Source organism: Heptranchias perlo, chromosome 1, assembly GCF_035084215.1.
Source record: "Heptranchias perlo isolate sHepPer1 chromosome 1, sHepPer1.hap1, whole genome shotgun sequence".
Taxonomy (NCBI): Eukaryota; Metazoa; Chordata; class Chondrichthyes; order Hexanchiformes; family Hexanchidae; genus Heptranchias; species Heptranchias perlo.
In genome coordinates, this window is record NC_090325.1 from 163,413,071 (window position 1) to 163,436,881 (window position 23,811).

The window sequence follows — 23,811 nt, forward strand, 5'->3', positions numbered from 1 at the left end:
ACCTGCTTCATCAGCCTGAACCAGGAGAAGGCCTTTGACAGAATATCCCACATGTACATGATGGATGTGCTCTCCAAAATGGGTTTTGGGGAAGGAATCCGCATTTGGATCTGACTGTACACAGATACCCGGAGCGCAGGCTTAATCAATGGGTTGGAGTCAGAGAGCTTACCGATCAGATCCAGAGTCGGGCAGGGCTGTCCTCTCTCCGCGCGCGGTCTTGTTCATATGTTGTATCGAGCTGTTTGCTGAGTCCATCAGGAAGGATGCAGATATCGGGGGTGATGATCCCAGTCAGTGGAGACTTTCAGATTAAGGCCTCCCTATACATGGACAATGTCACTGTCTTCTGCTGTGATCAGCAGTCGGACCACCCACTGATGGGCATCTGCGACCGTTTTGAGCTGGCCTTGGGGACTAGAGTGAACCGAAGTAAAAGCGAGGCTATGTTCTTTGGCAAGTGGGAGGCCTGGTCCCTTGTTCCCTTCACCGTCAGATCCGACTACTTGAAGGTGCTGGGGATCTAGCTCGGGTGGGCCCCTGGCCTGCACAAAGAACTGGGAGGAGTGGATCACCAAGGCCAAACAGAAGCTTGGCATGTGGGTGGGGCGATTTCTCTCCATAACCGGCAGGAACCTGGTGATAAAAATGTGAGGTACTTGCGGTGTTGCTCTATGTGGCCAGGGTCTGGCCCATTCCCCACAACTCCGCCATCACAGTCACCAGAGCTATCTTCCACTTTGTCTGGAGGTCCAAGGTAAAATGGGTCTGCAGTGCCACCATGTACAAGTCCCCAGACTAAGTAGGGAGGGGGCGGGGTGGAGAAAATAGTGTCCCTAACGCCGCTCTGATCCTGATGGCCACCTTTGTGTGTGGCTGCCTCAGAATATGTGTACAGCCCCAGTATGCAAACACTAAGTGTCACTATGTGCAGAGTTTCTACCTGCCCAACACACTGAGAAGGCTGGGTCTGGCCATGCTGGCCAAGCTTGCACAGGGTGTCCCGTCTAGCTGGACCCCCTGCCTTTCCCAGGTGGAGAAGTTCCTGAGGAAGAACACCTTCGACCACAAGGCCGTTAGACAGTGGTTGACTTGAAACGTTCTTAGAGTCCTGCAAGGAATGGAGAGGGTGAACTGAATTGGTTTCTTCCCCGACCAGACGGTCGATGCCATTTGACAGAATGTCTCATTGCCGGAACTGACCAACACGCACCAGGATGTAGCCTGGATGGCGGTGAGAAAGGCCCTCCCAGTGCGGTCCTCGCAACATGCATGGAACCTCAGCGCCACTGCAAGCTGCCCTCGGGGCTGTGGCGGGAGGAGACCGTCATCCATTTCCTGATGGGCTGCCCCTTTGCGCAGAGTGTGTGGAGAGAGATGTGTTGATATCTGTCCCGGTTCATCCCAAACAGTTTGGTAACACAGGATGCTGTGCTGTATGGGCTGTTCCCTGGAACGCACACCGAGACAGATATCACCTGTGGTTGGAAGACTATCATCGCGGTGAAGGAGGCCCTTTGGTCCGCCCGAAACATGCTGGTCTTCCAGCTGAAGGAGCTGTCCACGACCTAGTATTGCTGACTGGCACACTCTAAGGTCCAGGAGTACTTGCTGTGGGATGCATTGAGGCGAGGTGCGACCTACGTAAAGGCTCAATGGGGAAAGGCCACCCCACCTTGTATTGTACACCATGAGTCATAAGAAATACTGTATTTGAATTGTAATAATGAGATTGCTTTGTGTACGATCTGTAGTTTTTGGGTTGAATTGTACTGGTTTTGAATTGTGATATTTACATTGAATTGTATGTATCTTTAAATTCTATGAAATAAAGTATATTTTGAAATTTAAAAAATGTTATGCTTGATTTTTGGGCAATACTGGTAAACACTTGAAAGCAAAATGTGAAGACCGCTCACAGGAGTGGCCAGCACTGCTTTACTCCATAATCTGGACTGACTCTCCTGTGCAGTACAGAGAGAGTGCTGCATACTTACAGGTACAATGCTTTGGATGAAATGTTAAACTGAGATCTGGAAAGTTTGCTCAAGTGGATGCTAAAAGAACCCCATGATGTTCATGAAAGAGCAGGGAGTTCTCCAGCATCCTGGTCAACATTACTTCCTCAACTAATACCATCAAAAAAACAGATGAACTAGTCATTTTTCTCATTACTGTTTGTGGGGTCTTGTGCACATTTCGCTACATAACAATAGGGATTGTGCTTGAAAAGTATGTACTACATTGACATTTCGCAAAGACATGAGGTGCTATATGAATGCAATACTTTTTGTTTTAAACTGTTTCAGTCCCCCCAGACGATCTGTGAGCATTGCCAGGGTAGATGAGCAAGTATCTTTCTTTTCAAAAAAAAAGCTGAACATCTTTGAAAATGTGACCTTTTTTTAAAAAAAAAATTCTTGCTCTCAAATTAGTATGTGTATGTTTTTAATTGTAATTCTTTGCCTCATTCATTGATTGTTTTCTTATTCAGGATTGATTGGATTGAGTGCTGGTCGGTACCAAGTATCCTACTCTGCATTGACTATACTTGGCATCCCATCTACCCTCACAAAGCTGATGAGCAGTTGAAGCAAAGCTGTAAGAAACCATTCATTATTTCTTTCATTCATTCCCTTGCTCTTTTCAGAAGGCATAAGGAACATAGGAACAGGAATAGGACATTCAACCGCTCAAGTCTGTTCCGCCATTCAGTTAGATCGTAGCTGATCTGTATCTCAACTTCATTGGTTCACCTTGGTTCCATATCCCTTAATATCCATGCCTAGTAAAAATCTAGCAATCTCAGTTTTGAAATTTTCAATTGACATTCAAACTTTGATTATATATCGATTGTTAATATATGTATGTCCAAGTAGTAGTTCTTATTTTGGCTATTCACAAACGCAATAATTTGTCTAAGTGTTCTTGACAGTTTATTTAAATGTTTGTCTCAACCATTTATGTGCATAACTAATTTATTGATAACAATTTTATTGGTTGACCTTTTTCTAGTTGACAACTGATTTCTTACTTGAGGTGTACATGTGTAGTGCAGGTTTAGTAGTGACTAATTTTGTGGAAAATATCAACTTCTTGTGCAGGTTTCAGCTATCATCAGAAGTATGGACAGTGACAACTAGCATTTAAACGTTTCTACTGTTTCTTAGCACAGGTGAAGCATCTGGAAAATCATAGAAATGTACAGCTATTTTGGCCCATTATATCCCTTTACCTGAATTCCTTATTGGATTTATCAGTGCCTATCTTTTTTATGATGTGGGGATAGAATCATAGAATCATGTCCATGTCGCTCAGTTTATACCACTAAGCTAGTCCCAATTGCCTGCACTTGGCCCATATCCCTCTATACCCATCTTACCCATGTAACTGTCCAAATGCTTTTTAAAAGACAGGATTGCACCCGTCTCTACTACTGCCTCTGGCAGCTCGTTCCAGACACTCACCACCCTTTGAGTGAAAAAATTGCCCCTCTGGACCCTTTTGTATCTCTCCCCCCTCACCTTAAATCTATGCCCCCTCGTTATAGACTCCCCTACCTTTGGGAAAAGATTTTGACTATCTACCTTATCTATGCTCCTCATTATTTTATAGACTTCTATAAGATCACCCCTAAACCTCCTACTCTCCAGGGAAAAAAGTCCCAGTCTGTCTGACCTCTCCCTATAAGTCAAACCATCAAGTCCCGGTAGCATCCTAGTAGATCTTTTCTGCACTCTTTCTAGTTTAATAATATCCTTTCTATAATAGGGTGACCAGAACTGTACACAGTATTCCAAGTGTGGCCTTACTAATGTCTTGTACAACTTCAACAAGACATCCCAACTCCTGTACTCCTGGTGGATGCAAGACTGAAAGAGAGGTGCAGGAAGGAGAGGGACCATTACATGGGACAATGGCACCAGTAATGAGAGGGAGAGGGCTTTACTGCTGGGATGGGCTCCATCCTGAACCGGAATGGGCCCAAACTCCCACCGGAAAGGATAAATAGGGCCATTAATTGGACTTTAAACTCGTAAGACAGGAAGGGAGGGACCTGGGGAAGGGAACGTAAGTCTGAAGATAAGAGGAAAGGTCAGTACAAGGGTCCCAGAAACAGTCGGGGAACACGTACATCCATAAGTGCAATCATAGAATCCCAGAATGGTTCCGGCACAGAGGGTGGCCATTTGGCCCATCCGGCCCCCACTGGCTCTCTGTAACAGCAGTCCAGTTAGCCCCACTCCCCCGTCCTCTCCCCATATCCCTGCAAATTCTTTTCCCTTCAAATATTTATCCATTTCCTTTTCGAAGGTCGCAATCGAACCTGCTCCCACCGCTCTTTTATTCAAGATGGTGACTACTCGCTCTTACAAAATGGCTTGTTAAAAACAAGGGGAGGGGAGCAATTCTTAAAAGTAAATTAAATTGCCTGAATAGTCCGCTCAATTTCTCCCCAATTTCCGCTCAATTTCTCCCCAATTTCCGCTCAATTTCTCCCCAATTTCCGCTCAATTTCTCCCCAATTTCCGCTCAATTTCTCCCCAATTTCCGCTCAATTTCTCCCCAATTTCCGCTCAATTTCTCCCCAATTTCCGCTCAATTTCTCCCCAATTTCCGCTCAATTTCTCCCCAATTTCCGCTCAATTTCTCCCCAATTTCCGCTCAATTTCTCCCCAATTTCCGCTCAATTTCTCCCCAATTTCCCCTCAACCTCCCCCTCAACCTCCCCCTCAACCTCCCCCTCAACCTCCCCCTCAACCTCCCCCTCAACCTCCCCCTCAACCTCCCCCTCAACCTCCCCCTCAACCCGGTGATGGACTGGGGTTGACGATTGTAAACAATTTTACAACACCAAGTTATAGTCCAACAATTTTATTTGAAATTCACAAGCTTTCGGAGGCTTCCTCCTTCTTCAGGTGAACATTCACCTGAGGAAGGAGGAAGCCTTCGAAAGCTTGTGATTGTTGGACTATAACTTGGTGTTGTAAAATTGTTTACAATTATCTTTTTTATGGCCCCTAGTTTTGGACAACCCCACAAGTGGAAATATCTTCTCTACATCTACCCTGTTGAACCCCGTCATAATTTTAAAGACCTCTATCAGGTCACCCCTCAGTCTTTTTTCCAGAAAAAAAGAGCTGCAGCCTTCAATCTTTCTTGATAGTTGTACCCTCTCAGTTCTGGTGTTATCCTTGTAAATCTTTTTTACATTTTCTCCAGTGCTTCTATGTCCTTTTTGTAATATGGAGACCAGAAATGGGCACAGTATTCCAAGTGTGGTTTAACCAAGCTTCTAAGTTTAATATAACTTCTCTGCTTTTGAATTTTATTCCTCTAGAAATGAATCCCAGTGTTTTGATTGCACTTTTCATGGCTTTGCTACTTTTAATGATTTGTGTATCTGTGCCCCTAGATCCCTTTCCACCTCTACCCCATTTAGACTCTTCTTTTCCAAGGAGTATGTGGTCTCCTTACCCCTCCAACCAAAATGCACCACCTCACACTTATCTATATTGAAATTTATTTGCCATTTACATGCACAGTCTACAAGTTTGTTAACTTTTTCTTTTATTTTGTCGCAGTCCTCCTCAGTATTATCCTCCCAATTTGGTGTAATTTGCAAATTTTGATATTGTACTTCTGATTTCTGAGTCCAAATCATTTATGTAAATAGTGAACAAAAGTGGTCCTTGCACCGATTCCTGTGGAATGCCACTTCCCACTTTCCGTCAGTCTGAGTAACTACCTTTAACCACTTCTCTCTGTTTTCTGTTTTGTCGCCAGTTTGCTATCCTTTCTGCTACTTGCCTCCAGATTCCACATGCTCTGACCTTAGTTATGAGCCTACTATGTGGTACCTTATTGAAGGCCTTTTGAAAGTCCATGTATATCACATCCACTGTTACCCTGGTCTATTCTTTCTGTTACTGCACTTCGTGAAGCTACTCAATAAGGTTAGTCAAGCATGACCTTCCCTTTTGAAGGCCGTGCTGACTATTATTTTTGTTTTCTCGTTGTTTTTCTACTACATCTTTGAGTGAAGATTCCGATATCTTTCCTACACCGACGTTAAGCTAACTGGTCTACAATTTTCCGGAATTGTTCTATGTCCCGTTTTGAATATAGGAATGACTTTAGCTGTCCGCCAGTTTCCCTGTTCTATTGAGTGTGTGTGTGTGTGTGTGTGTGTGTGTGTGTGTGTGTGGCCTCTGCTATCTCTTCCCTAGTTTCTTTGAGTATGCATAGATGGAGTCCATCTGGACCTAGGGGGCTAGTTTATCAGTTATCTTCTCCTTTCTATCTTAAATGTCTTGATGTTGTTATATATCTAATTCCCCATTGAAAGTTACTATTGAACCTTCTTCCACCAGTTCCTCATCCCTGGCATAATTCTGGTAAATCTCCTGAGCACCCTCTCCAAGGCCTTGACATTTTTCCTAAATTGTGGTGTCCACAATTGGATGCAATATGCCAGCTGAAGCCTAACTAGTGATTTTTATATATCGTAACTACTTTGCTTTTGTACTACTTGCCTTCATTTAGAAAGCCAAGGAACACGTATGCTTTTTTAACAGCTTCATAAACTTGTCCTGCCACCATCAAAGATTTGTGTATGTGCACCCCCAGATCTCTGGTCCTGCACCCCCTTTAAAATTGTACTATTTAGTTTATATTGCCTCTCCTAATTCTTCCTCCCAAAATGCATCACTTAACGCTTTTCTGCATTAAATCTCATCTGCCATGTGCCTGCCCATTTCACCAGACCAGTCTGTCTATGTCCTCCTGCGACTATCCTCCTCAGTGATTACTATGTTTCCAATTGGACAATTAAGCAACTAACTGGAGGAAGAGGCTTCATGAACATCCCGATTCTCAATGATGATGGAGCCTAGCATGTGACTGAAAAAGACAAGGCTGAAGTGTTCGCAACCATGTTTAGCCAGAAGTGCTGAGAGGATGATCCTTCTTGGCCTCCTCCTGAGGTCCCCACCATCTCAGATGCCAGTCTTAAGCCAATTCGATTCACTTCACGTGATATCAAGAAACGGTCAAGCGCACTGGAACAGCAAAAGCTACGGGTCCCAACAACATCCCAGCTGTAGTGCTGAATTCCTGTGCTCCAGAACTAGCTGCGCTACTAGCCAAGCTGTTCCAGTACAGCTACAACACTGGCCATCAATCCAACAATGTGGAAAATTGCCCAGGTTAGTCTTGTTCAGAAAAAGCAGGCCAATTACCATCCTATCAGTCTCAGTCATCAGCAAAGTGATGGAAGCAGTCGTCACCAGTGCTATCAAGCGGCACTTATTCACCAATAACCTGCTCACTGGTCTCAGTTTGGGTTCTATCGGGGCCACTCTACTCCAGATTTCATTACAGCCTTGGTCCAAATATGGACAAAAGAGATGAATTCCAGAAGCAACGTAACAGTGATTGCCTTTGACATCAAGGCAGCATTCGATCAAGTGTGGGACCAAGGGGCCCTAGAAAAAATCAAGTCAATGGGGATCGGGGGAAAACTCTCCAGTGGCTGGAGTCATACCTAGTACAAAGGAAGATAGTTGTAGTTGTTGGAGTCCAATCATCTCAGCCCCAGGACATTGCTGCAGGAGATCTTCAGGGCAGCATCCTTGGCCCAACCATCTTCAGCTGCTTCATCAATTATCTTCTCTCCATCGTAAGGTCAGATGTGAGACTCATCCCTGATGATTGCACAGTTCCATTCACAACCCCTCAGATAATGAAGCAGTCCATGCCTGCATGCTGCAAGACCTGGACAACATCCAGGCTTGGGCTGATAAGTGGCAAGTAACATTCACGTCACACAAATGCCAGGCAATGACTATTTCCAACAAGAGAGAATCTATCCACCTCCCCTTGACATTCAATGGCATTACCATCACTGAATCCCCCACCATCAACATCCTGGGTGTCACCATTGACCAGAAACTCAACTGGACCAGCCACATAAATTCCGTGACTATTAGAGCAGGACAGAGGCTGGTATTCTGTGGGGAAGGGCTTACCTTCTGACTCCCCAAAGCCTCTTCACCACCTACAAGGCACAAGTCAGGAGTGTGATGGAATACTCTCCATCACTTGGATGGATGCAGCTGCAACAACACTTAAGAAGCTCGACCATCCAGAACAAAGCAGTCCACTTGACCGGCAGCCCATCCACTTCCTCCACCACTGGCGCACCGTGGCTGCAGTGTGCACTGTCTACAGGATGCACTGCAGAAACTTGCCAAGGCTTCTTTGACAACACCTGCCAAACCTGTGACCTCTACCACCTAGAAGGACAAGGGCAACAGGCGCATGGGAACACCATCACCTTCAAGTTCCCCTCCAAATCACACACCATCCTGACTTAGACATATATCGCTGCCCCTTCATTGTCGCTGAGTCAAAATCCTGGAATTCCCTACCTTACAGCACTGTGGGCGTACCTTCACCACATGGACTGCAGTGGTTCAAGAAGGCGGCTCACCACCACCTTCTCCAGGGCAACTAGGGATGGGCAATAAATGCTGGCCTTGCTAATGATGCCCATATCCCAAGAATGAACTAAAAAAAAATCCAAGTTTTATGTCATCTGCAAACTCTGAAATTATACCCTCTATACCCAAATCCAGGTCATTAATATATATCAAAAAGAACAGTGATCCTAATACTGACTTCTGGGGGGGACACAACTGTATACTTCCCACCAGTCTGAAAACCAATCATTCACCACTACTCTCACACACAAGCAAAATACTGTGGATGCTGGAAATCTGAACTAAAAACAGAAAATGCTGGAAATAATCAGCAGGTCAAGCAGCATCTGTGGAGAGAGAGGTAATGTTTCAGGTCAATGACCTCTTGTCAGAACTGGAAGAAGTTAAGAGATTTAACAGTATATTAGCAAGTACAGAGTCAGGGAATGAAAAGGGGTGGGGGCGGGGAGCGGGGAGGAGGAGGGGAGGAAAGAACCAATGGGTTACAAGTTACAACCTTCTGGACTCAACATTGATTTCAACAACTTCAGATCATAACCATTGCTCCCATTTTTTCAGACAGCTGATGCTGGTAATGGTTCTGCTGTTGGCATTGACAACTCCTCTTTTTGTTTCTTTACCGCTTCCATTACCACCCCCTTTTGCCTTGCACCATAATCCCTTTTGTCATTTAATGAGTGCTGCCCTCCATCCTATCACAGATGTACCTGTTTGTTCTTTCCTTCCCTCCACCCCACTTATTTCCCTCATGTGGCAACTTATGCTTGTAGCTCACCAACCTTATTTGTCACGCTTCGTGCATTTATGCACATGCACTCTAGACCTGCTGTAGTCTTCTTTGCATGTCTCCCCTATCTGATCCCCTTTCTGGACTACTCTTTACTTTAATGCTGATTGTTTCTCCCAATCCTCTATGCAGCTTTTTTTCTCCTCTCTGATGCTTCATCCTGGTTCCGACTCCCCCATCCAAATTAGTTTAAATCTTCCCCCACTGCACTAGTTAACCTCCCTGCGAGGACATTGGTCTCAGCCCTGTTCAGGTGCAACCTGTCCACATTGTACAGGTCCCTCCTGCCCCAGAACTGATCCCAGTGTGCCAGGAATGTGAAGCCCTCCCTCCAGCGCCATTTCTCCAGCCACGCATTAACCTGCTTTATCTTGTTATTCCGATCCTCACAAGCACATGGCACTGGGAGTAATCCAGAGATTACCACCTTTTAAGGTCCAGATCTTTAGTCTCCGCCCTAACTCCTGAAACCCTGTGAGACCTCAACCCTTTTCTTTCCTATGTCATTGGTTCCAACATGGACCACAGCTTCTGGCGGTTTCCCTTCACCCTGGATGTCTGCATCTGTTCCGTGACATCCTCTACCTTGGCACCAGGGAGGCAACAAACCATGCAAAACTCATGTCGGTGATTGCAGAAATGCTTGTCTATTCCCCTGACTATCTAATCTCCTACGATAACTTAATTGCTACACTTGTGCCGCCTTGTGCAGCCATTTGCCCCACGGTGCCGTGGATTTGCTCTAGACTGCACTCCCTGAAGGTGTCTGCATCCTCACCAGTATTCAGCACAGAAAACTGGTTTGTGAGTGCCACACTCCGGAGGATTTCTGCACTCCCTGCCTCCTCTTACTACCATGCCAGATGGGCACCCACTTACTGTTATCCTGAACTCTGTGACTGAGGGGTGAACACTTCCTGAATCATGCAATCCACTAAACTTTCAGCTTCCCATATGCACTGTAGTGATACCAGCTGTTCCTAAAGTTCAGAAACCCTGAACTTGAGCTTGAGCTCAAGCAGCGAGAGACACTTCCTGCACACATACGAACATACAAAATTGACGGGCAGGAAAAGACCAGCTGGTCTATCAAGCCTGCACCACACCATGATGGCCGGACCATCATGACTAAACACTTCTTCCCTCCCCTCCACCTCTCACCCACCCCCGTAGCCATGTAATCTCTTTGAAGAGGCGAAAAAACCCAGGGCCAATAAGGGAAAAAATTACTCCGTAAAATTCCTCTCCGACCCCCTCAGGCGATCAAAACCAGTCCAGGAGATCACATGGGCCAAGTTTTATACATAAAGACACTTACCTTCTATATGATGCGATCACTGCCCCAGTCATGAACTTGTCCAGCTCCCTCTTGAAGGCATGCAGAGTGTCAGCACTCACCACACCAGCTGGCAATATTCCAGAGGCTCACTACTCTCTGGGAAAAGAAGAATGGCCTAACATCCCGTCTATGCCTGCTGTTACATAGTTTAAACTTGAGTGACCCTGGTCTTTCCCAATCTGTTGAACTGGAATAATCTATCATTAGGGACTCTATCCAGCTCTTCAATTATTTTATGAACCTCTATCAGTTCACCTGTAAGTCTATGCTGCTCTAAAGTAAATATGATGTGGAGATGCCGGTGATGGACTGGGGTTGACAATTGTAAACAATTTTACAACACCAAGTTATAGTCCAGCAATTTTATTTGAAATTCACAAGCTTTCGGAGGCTTCCTCCTTCCTCAGGTAACTGTGTCACATTCACCTGAGGAAGGAGGAAGCCTCCGAAAGCTTGTGAATTTCAAATAAAATTGCTGGACTATAACTTGGTGTTGTAAAATTGTTTACTAAAGTAAATAGGCCAAGATCCTTGAGGCTATCTGAGTAGCTGAGATTCTTTAAGCTTGGGATCATTCTTATAGGTCTCCTCTCGACGTTTTCCAAGGTCACTATATCACCCACCATGTGGGGAGACCAAAACTGGGCAAGTTCTCCAGATGCTGCCTAACCAGTGAACTGTATAGTGTTAAAATGGTGTCCTTTGATTTGTACCGAATGGTTCTATTAATACAACTCAATACCCTGTTAGCTTTAGCTACAGTTTCTCTACACTGGTCATGGACCTTCAGTGCACTGTGCACAATAACACCTAGATCTTTTTCTCTCTCAACCTCTTTCAGTATTGTTCCTGCAAATGATACATGTATTCTGTGTTGGCCCTACCAACATGCACGACGCTATATTTATCTAAATTAAATGCTATTTCCCATTGTATGGCCCATGCCCCTAGCACATCTAAATCTTTTTGGATTTGATTGCACTCCTCTCCCGTCTTAACCCTTGCACAGATTTTGGTGTCATCTGCAAACTTAATTACCATACTCCCAACGCTGCTGTCCAGGTCATTAATAAAGACTATGAAGAGTAGCGGGCCGAGGACCGATCCCTGAGGAACACCACTAGTAACATGTTGCCAGGCTGAAACGTTAACTACAACTTTTTGGCTGTGGGATTGGAGTCAATTCCTAATCCAACGTTTCAAATTTCTACTGATACCTTTTGGCAGTAAGTATAGGGAAAGGTAATGCACCTTTAAGGGCCAGGATTTTAAATGGAGTAGAGGAGCAGAATCTGATGTACAGTCTGTGGCAGCCCAAAGACATGGTCAAAAAGGCAAACGGAAACCTTGCTTTAGTACCTAAAGGCATAAAGTACAAAAAAAGGAAGTGTGTTAAATTTGAATAAGATCTTAATAAGGCTGTAGCTGGGAGTATTCTGTACAATTTTGGGTACTCCTTTATAGGAAGGATATGAAAGCAATGGAAAGGTATAGCATAGATTTGTGAGGGGATAAGATTATGAAGAGAGACTTGAAGTTGGGCTTCTGTGCAGCTTCACAGGTTAAGGTGTGACCTGATAGAGGCTTTCAAGATTATGAACGGTTACAGTGAGGTAGATAGTGATAAATTGTTTCCTCTGGTAATGAGAGGGCACAAATTTAAGATAATCATGAAGGATTAAAAGGGAGGTTAGAAAAAAGTTCTTTACACAGAGTAGTTAGAATGTGGATTTCTCTGTAACAAACAATTAAAGAAGATCCTGTAATTCTTTTAAAAGGCAATTAATTAACTCCTTGAAAAAGAGAAATATTAATCGCATGGTGAGCGAACTGGAGAGTGGGACTAGACTAGGTGGTTTATGGAGAAAAATGCCCTAACAGAATTTATGGGCCAAATAGCTTGTTTCTATGTTTCAACACACTATGGTACACTTGCAAATTAAAAATGAGTGTGGCTTAAACTTAATTTTGAGCAGTTGTGTTGAATACACATAATACAACATCTTCCAGGCTTTTACATATTAATGAAGATCGTGGAAGTTTGGAGATTATTAATGGTCAATAGAAGTAACTGAGATAATCTATTGGCAAATTATAGGTTGATTTCAACATACGAGTGAAGAGCAGGTGCAGGCTATCCGGCCCCTCGAGCCTGCTCTGCCATTTGATAAGATCATGGCTGATCTGATTGTGACCTCAACCCTACATTCCTGTCTACCTACCGTAACCTTTGACTCCCTTGTTAATCAGGAATCTATCTAACTCCGCCTTAAAAATATTCAATGACCCTGCCTCCACCGCTCTCTGGGGAAGGGAGTTCCACAGACTCATAACCCTCTGAGAGAAAAAATTTCTCTTCATCTCCGTCTTAAATGGGAGACCCCTTATTTTTAACTGTGTCCCTTAGTTCTAGTCTCTCCCACAAGGGGAAATATCTCCTCAGCATCTACCCCTTCAAGTCCCCTCAGGATCTTATATGTTTCAATAAGATCACCTCTCATTCTTCTAAACTCCAATCTATTCAGGCCCAACTTGACCAACCTTTCCTCATCAGATAACCCCCTCATCCCACGGCCCTACTTGTATGTTATAATATTTATTTTAAAAGTGTACTTTTTTTCTTTTTAAAGTATTTGAAATGCAGCAGTTGACTTCAAGATCATCACAGAAGGCTGCTGAACGAATTGTGCATTCTCCTTCAGTTTCACAAAGACTGCGTATAGATCCATCTGATCTTTTACCTGATAAGCTACATGTGGAACTGGAAATGTCTCCTGATTCGCAAATCACTCTATACGGGCCACTGCTTAAAGCATTGTTGTCTATCAAGGTACAGACTATTAATTTCTCATGCCAATTTAAACGTCTTTTCAGTTTAAAACAGATTTTCAAAATTGTTGCACGTCTTTTTTAAAATTACATTCATGCACAATACAGGTTTGACTTGAATGGTATGGTCTAAAAATCTAATTACAGTATTTTTTTCTTAACAAGCATGTATTTATTAAATGAAATAAAAATGTTTAATAGTTAATACTATTATAAAATGAACATACCTAGATCCAGACTTTCAGGGGTTGAATAGTTCCAGTTTGGCTGAAATTGCCATGGGAAGCACTTTGTCTTTTTGATAGATTTGAAGCCAAGAAAAATCAGTCAAAACTACTTTGTGATGTCATTTTACCACTGCGACATCATGTAAAGAAATAGGGTCAACTTCCGTATATATGTTGATGACACCCAATTCTATCTCGCCACCAGTGTTCTTGACCCCGTGATCACCTCTGCTGTCAGACTGCCTATTCAACATCAAGTTATGAATGAGTCATAACTTCCTCCATCAGGAAAACCAGATACATCATTCTTGGCCCCAGCTTCTCGAGGGCAATTAGGGATGGGCAATAAATGCCGGCCTCGCCAGCGACGCCCACATCCCATGAATGAATAAAAAAAAAAGCTATAAACTCCATCTTCCTCCCTGGTCACTCAGTCAGGATGATCAATATTATGCAAAATATTAACATTCTGTTTAACCCAGAGCTGAGTTTCAAACCCCATATCTTTTCCATCAAGACTGCTTATTTCTATCTCCACAACATTGCTTGCTTCCACCCTCTGTTGCTGAAACCCCCAATGCATGCTTTTGCCACATCTTGTCTTGATTATTCCAGTGCTGTTCTTAACTTTTAACTTGCTCAGAATGCAGGTGCCTGCATCTTGTCTGGGACAAAACTCCACTTACCTGTCACTCCTGTACTCAAGGACTTTCACTGGCTACTGTTCCTCAAAGCATTAAATTTGCAATTCTCATATGTCTTCAAGTCCCTTTATGGCCTTGCCTCACATTACTTCTTACCTAAGCAGGAACAGGGAATGTCAATATACTGTGTCTGTTAGCAAAGAAAAACAATCTCTCATTTTCTCTGCTAATTTATTCTCTCCCCATCTCTCTTGAAGGGTTTGACTGGATTACAATTACATGAATACTGGTGAATGTTTTGTACCTTACCAGTGAGACTTGACAGCAAGTGTCAGGATTCTATTTAGTAATGGCTGCTATTTCAACCAAGCCACTTCCTGTCCACACAGGCACACTTATAGCAGAGTTGCTTGATACCAATCAGGAATGAGAACCTTTGCTTTCTCCTTGCCTTCCTCCTTCTCTTAGCTTCCCCTCCCTTTGCCTCCACCCTCCATGTCGCAGGGAGAGTGGAAGAGACAGCTGATAAACAGTTTGAAGACACTGCTACTTCCTGTGTTCACTGATTAAAGCTGTACTTCTGCATGAAAGGAGAAACTGCTGAACTAGATCACTGACCACTTAGATAGCCTAGCTGACAACTGCTGAAACTCATGACAAATCTATGGCAGTTAGAGTTCTGATTTAAACATATAGGCACAATTGTGAAGCAGTATCATTTCAGTATGATTGCGAACATCATTCTGCCCTGTAAAGCATGCCGAATGCACTATAAGACTTTATTCTAAAAGAAAACATAATTGGCAACTCTTGCACTGTTTCACTTCTGGTCTCTAATTAACCACAGTACTTTTTGATTGAATCCAAACTATATGACGAAGTAGTAACCATGTTGTGCTTTGAAGTTTTACTGTATTCTGTGTACAGTAATGATTATCCTATTGCAGAATGATTGAAAATCGGCTTGGTATCAGATTTCAGTTTTTTTTTTACCATTTTTCCACAAAAAAAAATTTTTTTTTAGCAAAATGTATTCTCAATTTTAAATAGGCACCTGGACAAAGGTAGTTAATATGCACAACAAGCTCTGTTTTTCCCTAGAAAATAAGTGATGAGCAATTTGTTAGCTTTTGTGGGGTAATTGTAAAATACCTTGCACTCATTGTGTTGGAAAGTCCTTTGGTCTCTATATCTGAGGGAGATAAAAAAGAGTGACAGTTTAAGAGGCTTTTTGGACCAGGAAATTTGTGAGGACAGCAAGGTTTTCAAATAGAGATGTAAAAGCTTCAGGCAGGCTCAAAAAAATATATACTGAAGAAGAAGTTAGAAGATATTTGAGTAAAATGAACTACTGATGTGGGGAAGCAGTGCATGTTTTTTTATTTTGTATCATTACAGGAAGATAAGTTCTATTGTTTGCATTAAGTGAGTATGATTATAACTGCCATTCCTTATGTTTACTGTACTGTGAAATAAAGCAAGTTATTGATTTGTATCAGGCCTTGCTTCACCAAGTATTTGCTTGGTTCAGCTTTTGAGAGATTGAAGAAGTACATTTGCGAAAGGTACAAATATCCACTTCAGATCATAAGAGGGTGCTAATGTTATGTTACTGGGTTATGCTATGTATAGGGCAGCATGAGTCAACGCCGATAAAAGTTAAACACTCTGATTGTTTGCACGAGACACTCATACCATTGAACCCGAGAGCACCTTTGGAGACCCAAATTTGTAATACTTGGACATTGGATTTTTTAACCTGGATATGCGAGGATTCAAGATTGTAATTTTTTTTGGAAGTGAGAGTACATACATTAGTCAGTTATCGAGTAATTGTTGGTAAATTACTCTTTTTTTGATTTTGCTGAGGATAACTGGTAACAATTTTTTCACACTTGTCTGATATTTTAATATCTGTTTACCTTAAAAGGAAAACTACTTTGGAGAAGATGACATGTATACTGATTTTGAAGAAGCTGTCACAAGCCCTGTGCTGTCATTGTCAACATCTTCTAGTTCTGGATGGACAGCAGTCGGAGTTGAAGAAAATGAGAAAAAGGAAGCAGAGAGTGGAGGCAAGCAAATCCATCCACTTACACTCCGCCCATGGGACATCTCTGTCCTCATTAATTTGTACAAAGCACATGGAAGACTTCCAGTGGTAAGTGAATTGGAACAGGAAAGATTTCCCTTTGCGCTTTAAAGCAAGCAGTTACTGAATCCTCGATTTGTATTACTATGTTCGAAACTGAACTATTGTCCCAGAAATTGCTCCGAGCGGTGAACCAACAGTGCTCGCTGCTCTATAGATTTATACTAACCCGCTAACTTACTGCAGCCTTTATTGTGGGCACTTCCTCTAATAGGAAGCGGAGAAGAGCCCAGCGAAGCTGGGACCCATGGAAGAAGCGAGAGACCATTGAAGAAGCTAGGCCCCATGGAAGAAGAAAACTTGGAAGTGTAGTAAACAGTGAGGAGGATAGTAATAGACTTCAAGAGGACATAGACAGGCTGGTGGAATGGGCGGACATGTGGCAGATGAAATTTAACACGGAAGTGTGAAGTGATACATTTTGGCATGAAGAATGAGGAGAGGCAATATAAACTAAATGGTACAATTCTAAAAGGGGTGCAGGAACAGAGAGATCTGGCGGTATATGTGCACAAATATTTGAAGGTGGCAGGACAGGTTGAGAAAGCAGTTAAAAAAGCATATGGGATCCTGGGCTTTATAAATTGAGTACAAAAGCAAGGACGTTATGTTGAACCTTTATAAAACGCTGGTTCGGCCACAACTGGAGTATTGTGTCTCATTCTGGGCACTGCACTTAAGGAAGGATGTGAAGGCCTTTAGAGAGAATGCAGAAAAGATTTACTAGAAAGGTTCCAGGGATGAGGGACTTCGGTTACGTCGATAGACTGGAGAAGCTGAGGTTGTTCTTCTTAGAGCAGAGAAGGTGGAGAGGAGATTTGATAGAAGTGTTCAAAATCATGAAGGGTTTAGATAAAGTAAATAAAGAGAAACTGTTCCCATTGGAGGAAGGTTTGAGAAACAGAGGACACAGATTTAAGGTGATTGACAAAAGAACCAAAGGCGACAGGAGGAAAAACTTTTTTACGCAGCAAGTACTTATGATCTGGAATGCACTGCCTGGAAGGGTGGTGGAAGCAGATTCAGTTGTGGCTTTCAAAAGGGAATGGGATAAATACTTGAAGGGAAAAAATTTGTAGGGCTACGGGGAAAGAGTGGGGGAATGGGACTAACTGGATTGTTCTTACAAAGAGCCGGCATGGGCTCGATGGGCCGATTGGGCTCCTGTGCTGTTGTAACCATTCTGTGATTCTATGATTGGATCCATCTCTCCCCTTGACCAATCAGATTGCAGCATTTTTGGCATGTCGTGAAGTTTCTGCAAGGTGGAATGTAAAATCCAGGAAGTGAAAGGTACAACACAAATCATTTTTAAAAACAGTTATAGACAGCGAAAAAAAGAGATGGTAAGAAATAATTGAATTAAATAAGAAGGAAAAAGTTTTAAAAAAAATTAATTAAAAAAAATTTAATGAACAAAAACTATTAAAATAAGAAGTAATAAGACTCCACATTTTTAAAGTTAATTTTTAGTTGTTTGGCAGTCATTAAGACTTTGCCGCTCTGTTAAAACTTAGCTTTGACTTGGTATTTTTAAGCGTACCTGTTTTGTGGTGAAATTAGTTACTTTCTAGCTGGGCAAATAAGCAAGGTGGTGCTGGTCCGTTGATTCTGTTGATTGCAGTCGGTCGTAATCCCTTTAATGCAAAGCTGACATATTGTCGGCAAACCAGGAGGAGCAAGTTCAGGATTTCTGTGTTTGACTGCGCATTCACTTGACTTCTTGATTTCACCACTAACAATGGTGAGCGCTTTTGAGCTCACCGTTCTTTTTTAAGCAATTTTAAGCCCATTAATTGCAGTAGATATTTTGTTTAAAACAATAAGTTATCAAGTCAGTATAATAAAAGAATAACATGGGTAGGAATGCATTGCATATAAGTCAACACATGAACTGAATGTGCCACTAAGTAGTAACACACTGGGGTTGAGATGATATAATAGTCAATAACAGTGAAGATCATGGTTTATCAACACCATTTAAACCTAGAAATGTTTGTTTTGTGCAAAGATTCTAACATTTTCTTTCTGAATAATATGTGCAAGTGGAGTTCTTGGAATGTTTAATTCCATTTTCAGCAAGGTTTTCTTCCCCTGCACTGAGTAGTAAGTGTTACAACAGACAACAGACTTATGATTTGTACCTCTTCATGTGAACTGTGGTTTGAAGTGTAGTGACATCAGATGTGCCATGTGATTTGAAATGTAGTGATGCCAGATTTTATTTCACTGAACCGTACAATAGTAGTTTGCCCTGTATATGTCATGAAGCAGTGATATATCTCTAGGTTCAAGTGATGTTACTAAACTGCTCAACATTCACTGACATGGCTCATGACCTAATCCAAATCCTCATTATTGCCTTATAAAGGTCTTAAAACTGCATTATACTTTACAACATGCATAATATTTTGAACAGATGTTTTATTAAATAGAAAACCATGTAACAGGCATAATGAGATAAATTAAAATTCTCTATGCATAGTTTTATGTTAACAGAACTTGAGATTGGGATGATGTGAACGTATTGCATGCTATATAGCGCAGTTGCTCAATATCCCTTAAAAATGTGATCATTTCTAGTGCGTTGATCTGTAGTATATAAGAATGAATAAAGAATCAGAAAAATGCAGCCTTTTTATTTGCTGTTGCTATCATTGGAACAGTTTCACCCATATGCATATTCATGATGTGACTTACATTGACCACCTCTAACCACATTATATTACCTTTAATATACTTAACACAACTTTATGGATCAAAGAGATTCAAATTGAGTATGAGAGAACATCAAAAGGGAAATTTTGACAAGCAAACTTATTACTTGCAGAGGGCCATGTAAAGTTAGGTTAAAAATGACAGAGGTTAAATCAAAGCATGAAGGTAAAAAATGTTTTGCTGTCAATGTGAAGGTAAAAATTCAGTCTTAGTTTCCACAAAGCACTGGGGAGTATCACAGAAGCACTGTTTTGAATGCTAATGAAATCTTGGCATTCGTCCCAAACTCTTGACGCTCCCTCCTGTACCTTTTAAAAGTTGTGTTCCTTTTGAATACAAATTATTTTTTCCCCAGAAAAGGCAAAGCAGCACATACTAAAGTACAATAGTTAATTTGGTGAAATAATCTTTGAAGGATATGAATGGGAAAACTATGTACAAAAAGCATTTTCTAATATCTCCAACTATTCGAAGAAAGCATTTATTCAGATAGCCTGTTATGCTTGGAGTATTCCAAACTGGTAGTCAAAGTTTCATGAGTAGCTTATGTCCCGTAGCAGCAGTTATGGGAATCTAGGCAACTAGATGCATAACTCCATTTGTTTTATAAAAATCAATGTTGATATGGACCTTTCTAAATTTTAGGCCATGTGGTAGCATAGTTTTTACAATCTATCCTTGCTGTGCTTTCAAAAAAAAATTTAAAGCTGCATAATTTCAGTACCATACTACATGATGCATTTTCCCATGTGAGGAGATTAGAACACAGAATCTCTTGGAATGTCCGAACAGAATGCTTAATTGAAGTAATCATTGTATGAATTAGTAGAATGCAATACTATCTACCCATATAACAAAATTGGTTCATATTAACTATAGAGAATGGTAATTCAAGAATGAATCCAATCGAACTCCTACCGTCTCTTTGCTCCTTGTATGCGTATATAATCTCGTATAACAATCTTTGATCATGTGGGAGGCTTATATTAGCATTTTTATTTATGATTCCCTAAAATTAGATTAGCAAAGTTAATTTACTACTGTAATATTTAAAGCCCAACAAATTTTATAATATATTCCATAGTTAAGAAATTGTGCAAAATTATTTCAGATTAGATTTTTTCAGTAGTTTGGATTTATTCATTGGTTTATCTGAGAAGATTTAAATTGTGAATGTGTTTCAGCATTGCAGCAGTGATGGTTCAGAGTGTCCCACAGCATTCCTGGAGAGGCTTTGTTTTGAAATGAAGAAGGGATACAAAGAGACAATGCTACAGCTTATATTGTCACCTGTTTACATTTTTGTGAGCGACAGCTACCCGGTAAGAAGCCCAAAACAACTCTTAAATTACTAGTACAGATGTTGATGGTTTTATGATGTCCATGGTTTGAAAACCCATTTTTTTTTACTTCTGCACTTATTGTCTCGATAAGAAAAAAAAATGCTGACTGAATGAAGCATTATTGCTATATATGTAAGTCTTGTGTAATTAAAAAAACACAGACCTTGTACGATTAGTAAAATATATCACTATAAAAGCATCAAGATTGAAAATCTTCAGCTCTTCTGTTGTATCTTTTGGAGAAGGGCAGATTATAGGCCAGAACCCGGATACACCAAGTCTTTGCCTTGCATGTGAGTTCCCGCAGTGTCTTGCAAAGGGCGGTGCTTCTGCCTGCTTCTTACAAGACTATTGATCCTGGAGGGGATGGGGTCAGGGGCCTGACTTCCAATGTTTGGAGGTTGGCCAGTATGTCCAGAAGGGAGAGACGTTGTGGCCTCGCTAATGGCAGTTGAGACACTCACCTTGGGGTCCTGGGTTGTGGCCGTGCAGTTTTTTCCAAGGTAAGATTAATTCGACCATCTGAAACTTTCTTCTGTTGAGGGAGCAGCACCCATCCCTTTTCTAAAGCTGGCTGACTTCAGCTGGGATTCCCGGCTTCCTGGGATACACCGACACCCTAGATGCTTCCCAGTGGTGTGGGCACCCACTGGAGGTATGTAAAATAAGAGACCTCCCTCTGACTCTGCCAGCTTTGGCAAGGTCAGCGCTGGGCTGACCGTAGGGGCTAGGCTGCGACGAGTAGGAGGGCCGCTGCAATGAGCACAGAAGCCTGGGGCGCGGGCCCGGGTGGAGCCGCCGCAAGTACAGATCTTGGTGGTAGTAGCAAATATTCAAACGAGAACTTTGAAGGCCAAAGTGGAGAAGGGTTCCATGTGAACAGCAGTTGAACATGGGTCGGTCGGTCCTAAGACTTACACCAGGCAGCAACCTCCAGGATTTTCGGTTTTCATCCTTAAGTTTTCACTGAAGTCACTCTACAATCTGACAGTTTAAAAATCCAAGATAGAAAGAAGAAAAAAATAGCCACCGAGATCTAGGGAGTGATTATTTCTCTCGGGTAAACAATTTGGTATGAAGTATAAAATTTGTAATGAATGAAGTAAGAAAAAGAAATCATATTGCAACTGCTACACAGTTAAATGGCAAATAATTTTTCAGAGCATCCTTCACTAGTCTTACTACAGAAATTTGAGTTTCCCTGTATCTTCTGAGTTTGTTGCATTCATTTTCAGGCTTGTGGAGTATTTATTTTAAATGCTACTATTATGCTATAATTGCTGCATTGATTTAGAGATGAGCCGAAGTTAAAGACTGGCCTTTTTTACCATGCTTCAAATTATTTTGGGATAAATATTTTCACTAGTATTCAAGCATGACTATATCAGAACTCTCTAATTAGGTTAGCTTTTGTAGCAGATGTTGCCACTAAATAGCATTTGATTGGCAAGGGTATTTGTCCAGGGATAAAGCATCCTTTTGATGCAGACTAGCATCCTTTCTCATCCAGAACTGTCATTTGATAAATGACAGTATTTTGACTATTTTTACACTGAACTGGCACAGCAGTAATCCTGTTGATGGGTGAATTTGAACTTGAAAACTGCTGCTGCTCATTGTTCCCATGATATATCCTTGGAACTGTATCAATCTCTATCTTAAAGTACGTGTCTATCTGCTGTGGTGAATTCAAAAATTTCCAGGTAAAAGTCTGAAAGGATGGTACCAATTGGAGGGATTTAAATTCTACTTCTGCAGAAAACATTTTGTAATAGTAAATGGTGCCAAGTCAACCAAGGTTTTTTCCTGTTTGGTGTAGACAAAAATATCTTCCTCAATCTTATTTTGCATCCTGTAATTTGGATTGTTTATAGTGTAATTGAGGGGTTTTTGTGCACATTTACACTGGTGCTCACGTGTTCCACTCCATCAAAACCCTTTTTATTTTAAGTCTTTGAAGACTTTATAGATGTATTATTTAGCAGCTAGTTTTTAATAAACTGATATAGTTCTTCAGTTTATTTCACTTTTAAATCGTAGAATGATACAGCACAGGGGCCTGACTTCCAATGTTTGGAGGTTGGCCAGTATGTCCAGAAGGGAGAGATGTTGTGGCCTCGCTAATGGCAGTTGAGACACTCACCTTGGGGTCCTGGGTTGTGGCCGTGCAGTTTTTTCCAAGGTATTCAGCCCATCGAGCCTGTGCCAGCTCTTTGAAAGAGCTATCCAATCAGTCCCACTCACCTGCTCTTTCCCCTTCAAGTATTTATCCAATTGCCTTTTTGAAAGTTGCTATTGAATCTGCTTCCACCACCATTCCAGATTATGTCCCCTCTGGTTCTTTTGCCAATCACCTTAAATCTGTGTCCTCTCGTTACCGACCCTTCTGCCACTGGAAACAGTTTCTCCTTATTTATTCTATCAAAACCAGTCATGATTTTGAACACCTCTATCAAATCGCCCCTTAACCCTCTCTGCTCTAAGGAGAACAATCTCAGTTTCTCTAGTTGAAAGAAAAGCCAAAGGACTATAATTTGAAGTGACATTAGTTGGTTGGTTAGAACCAAATTTATTGTTTCTGGCTGAACAGCTTGAATTTCTGGCATTTGGTGTTTAAAACTGTTATTTTCCGCAGAAAAAGTTTCTGTTAAAAGGCAAAAGAAAATGAGCAGCTTAACCTGAACAATGTCGAGATTGGGGGCGCTAAGTTGGGCCCTGTAGCACCCGTTGTTTCGGCACTACACGGCCTCTCCGACATCCAAGATGGCGTCTTGGATGTGCATGCACGTTTCCTGCGTGACGTGCACCAGACGCCATCTTGGTATAGGAGTTAGCGCAGGCGCAGATAACGAATGCTGGAATCATGTAAAGTAGGGAGAAAATGGCTTCAGTCAGTGTGCAACGCTGCTTTAAAGTGATAGACACCATTTGGGACTTAACGCTCAACTCAACGCACATTCTTAACCCCGACCATCTGAATGTGTCTTAGGATACCTGGAGGACCCCCCACCAGCGCTATCTAAAGGGACCATGCAGGGTTTACAGGTTACTGGCTGGATTATTGCTTCTGGCTGCCGAGGCATTTGTAACTGTTATAGGAGATCTCCTAGACTTCAATACTAGGACGCAGGGACATAGCCTAACATTTGGAGCCAGGACGTGCAGGAGTGAAGATAGGAAATGCTTCTACACGCAAAGGGTGGCAGACATTTGGAATGCTCTTTGCAGACGGTAGTTGATGCTCGCTCACTTTGTGAATGTTAAATCT

At 42.0% G+C, this 23,811-nt stretch overlaps 1 protein-coding gene across 8 annotated transcripts in view; it reads left to right on the forward strand.

Annotated features, from left to right (window-relative positions):
* kiaa1109 (KIAA1109 ortholog) overlaps positions 1-23,811 on the forward strand; it is a 460,818-nt gene that overhangs the window by 119,825 nt on the left and 317,182 nt on the right. For all 8 annotated transcript variants that reach the window (XM_067993249.1, XM_067993258.1, XM_067993276.1 and 5 more), the window contains 4 exons: positions 2,495-2,601; positions 13,261-13,460; positions 16,261-16,491; positions 20,385-20,522. In XM_067993249.1, the coding sequence (XP_067849350.1) occupies positions 2,495-2,601; positions 13,261-13,460; positions 16,261-16,491; positions 20,385-20,522 (676 nt within the window). The remainder of the gene's footprint in view (positions 1-2,494; positions 2,602-13,260; positions 13,461-16,260; positions 16,492-20,384; positions 20,523-23,811) is intronic.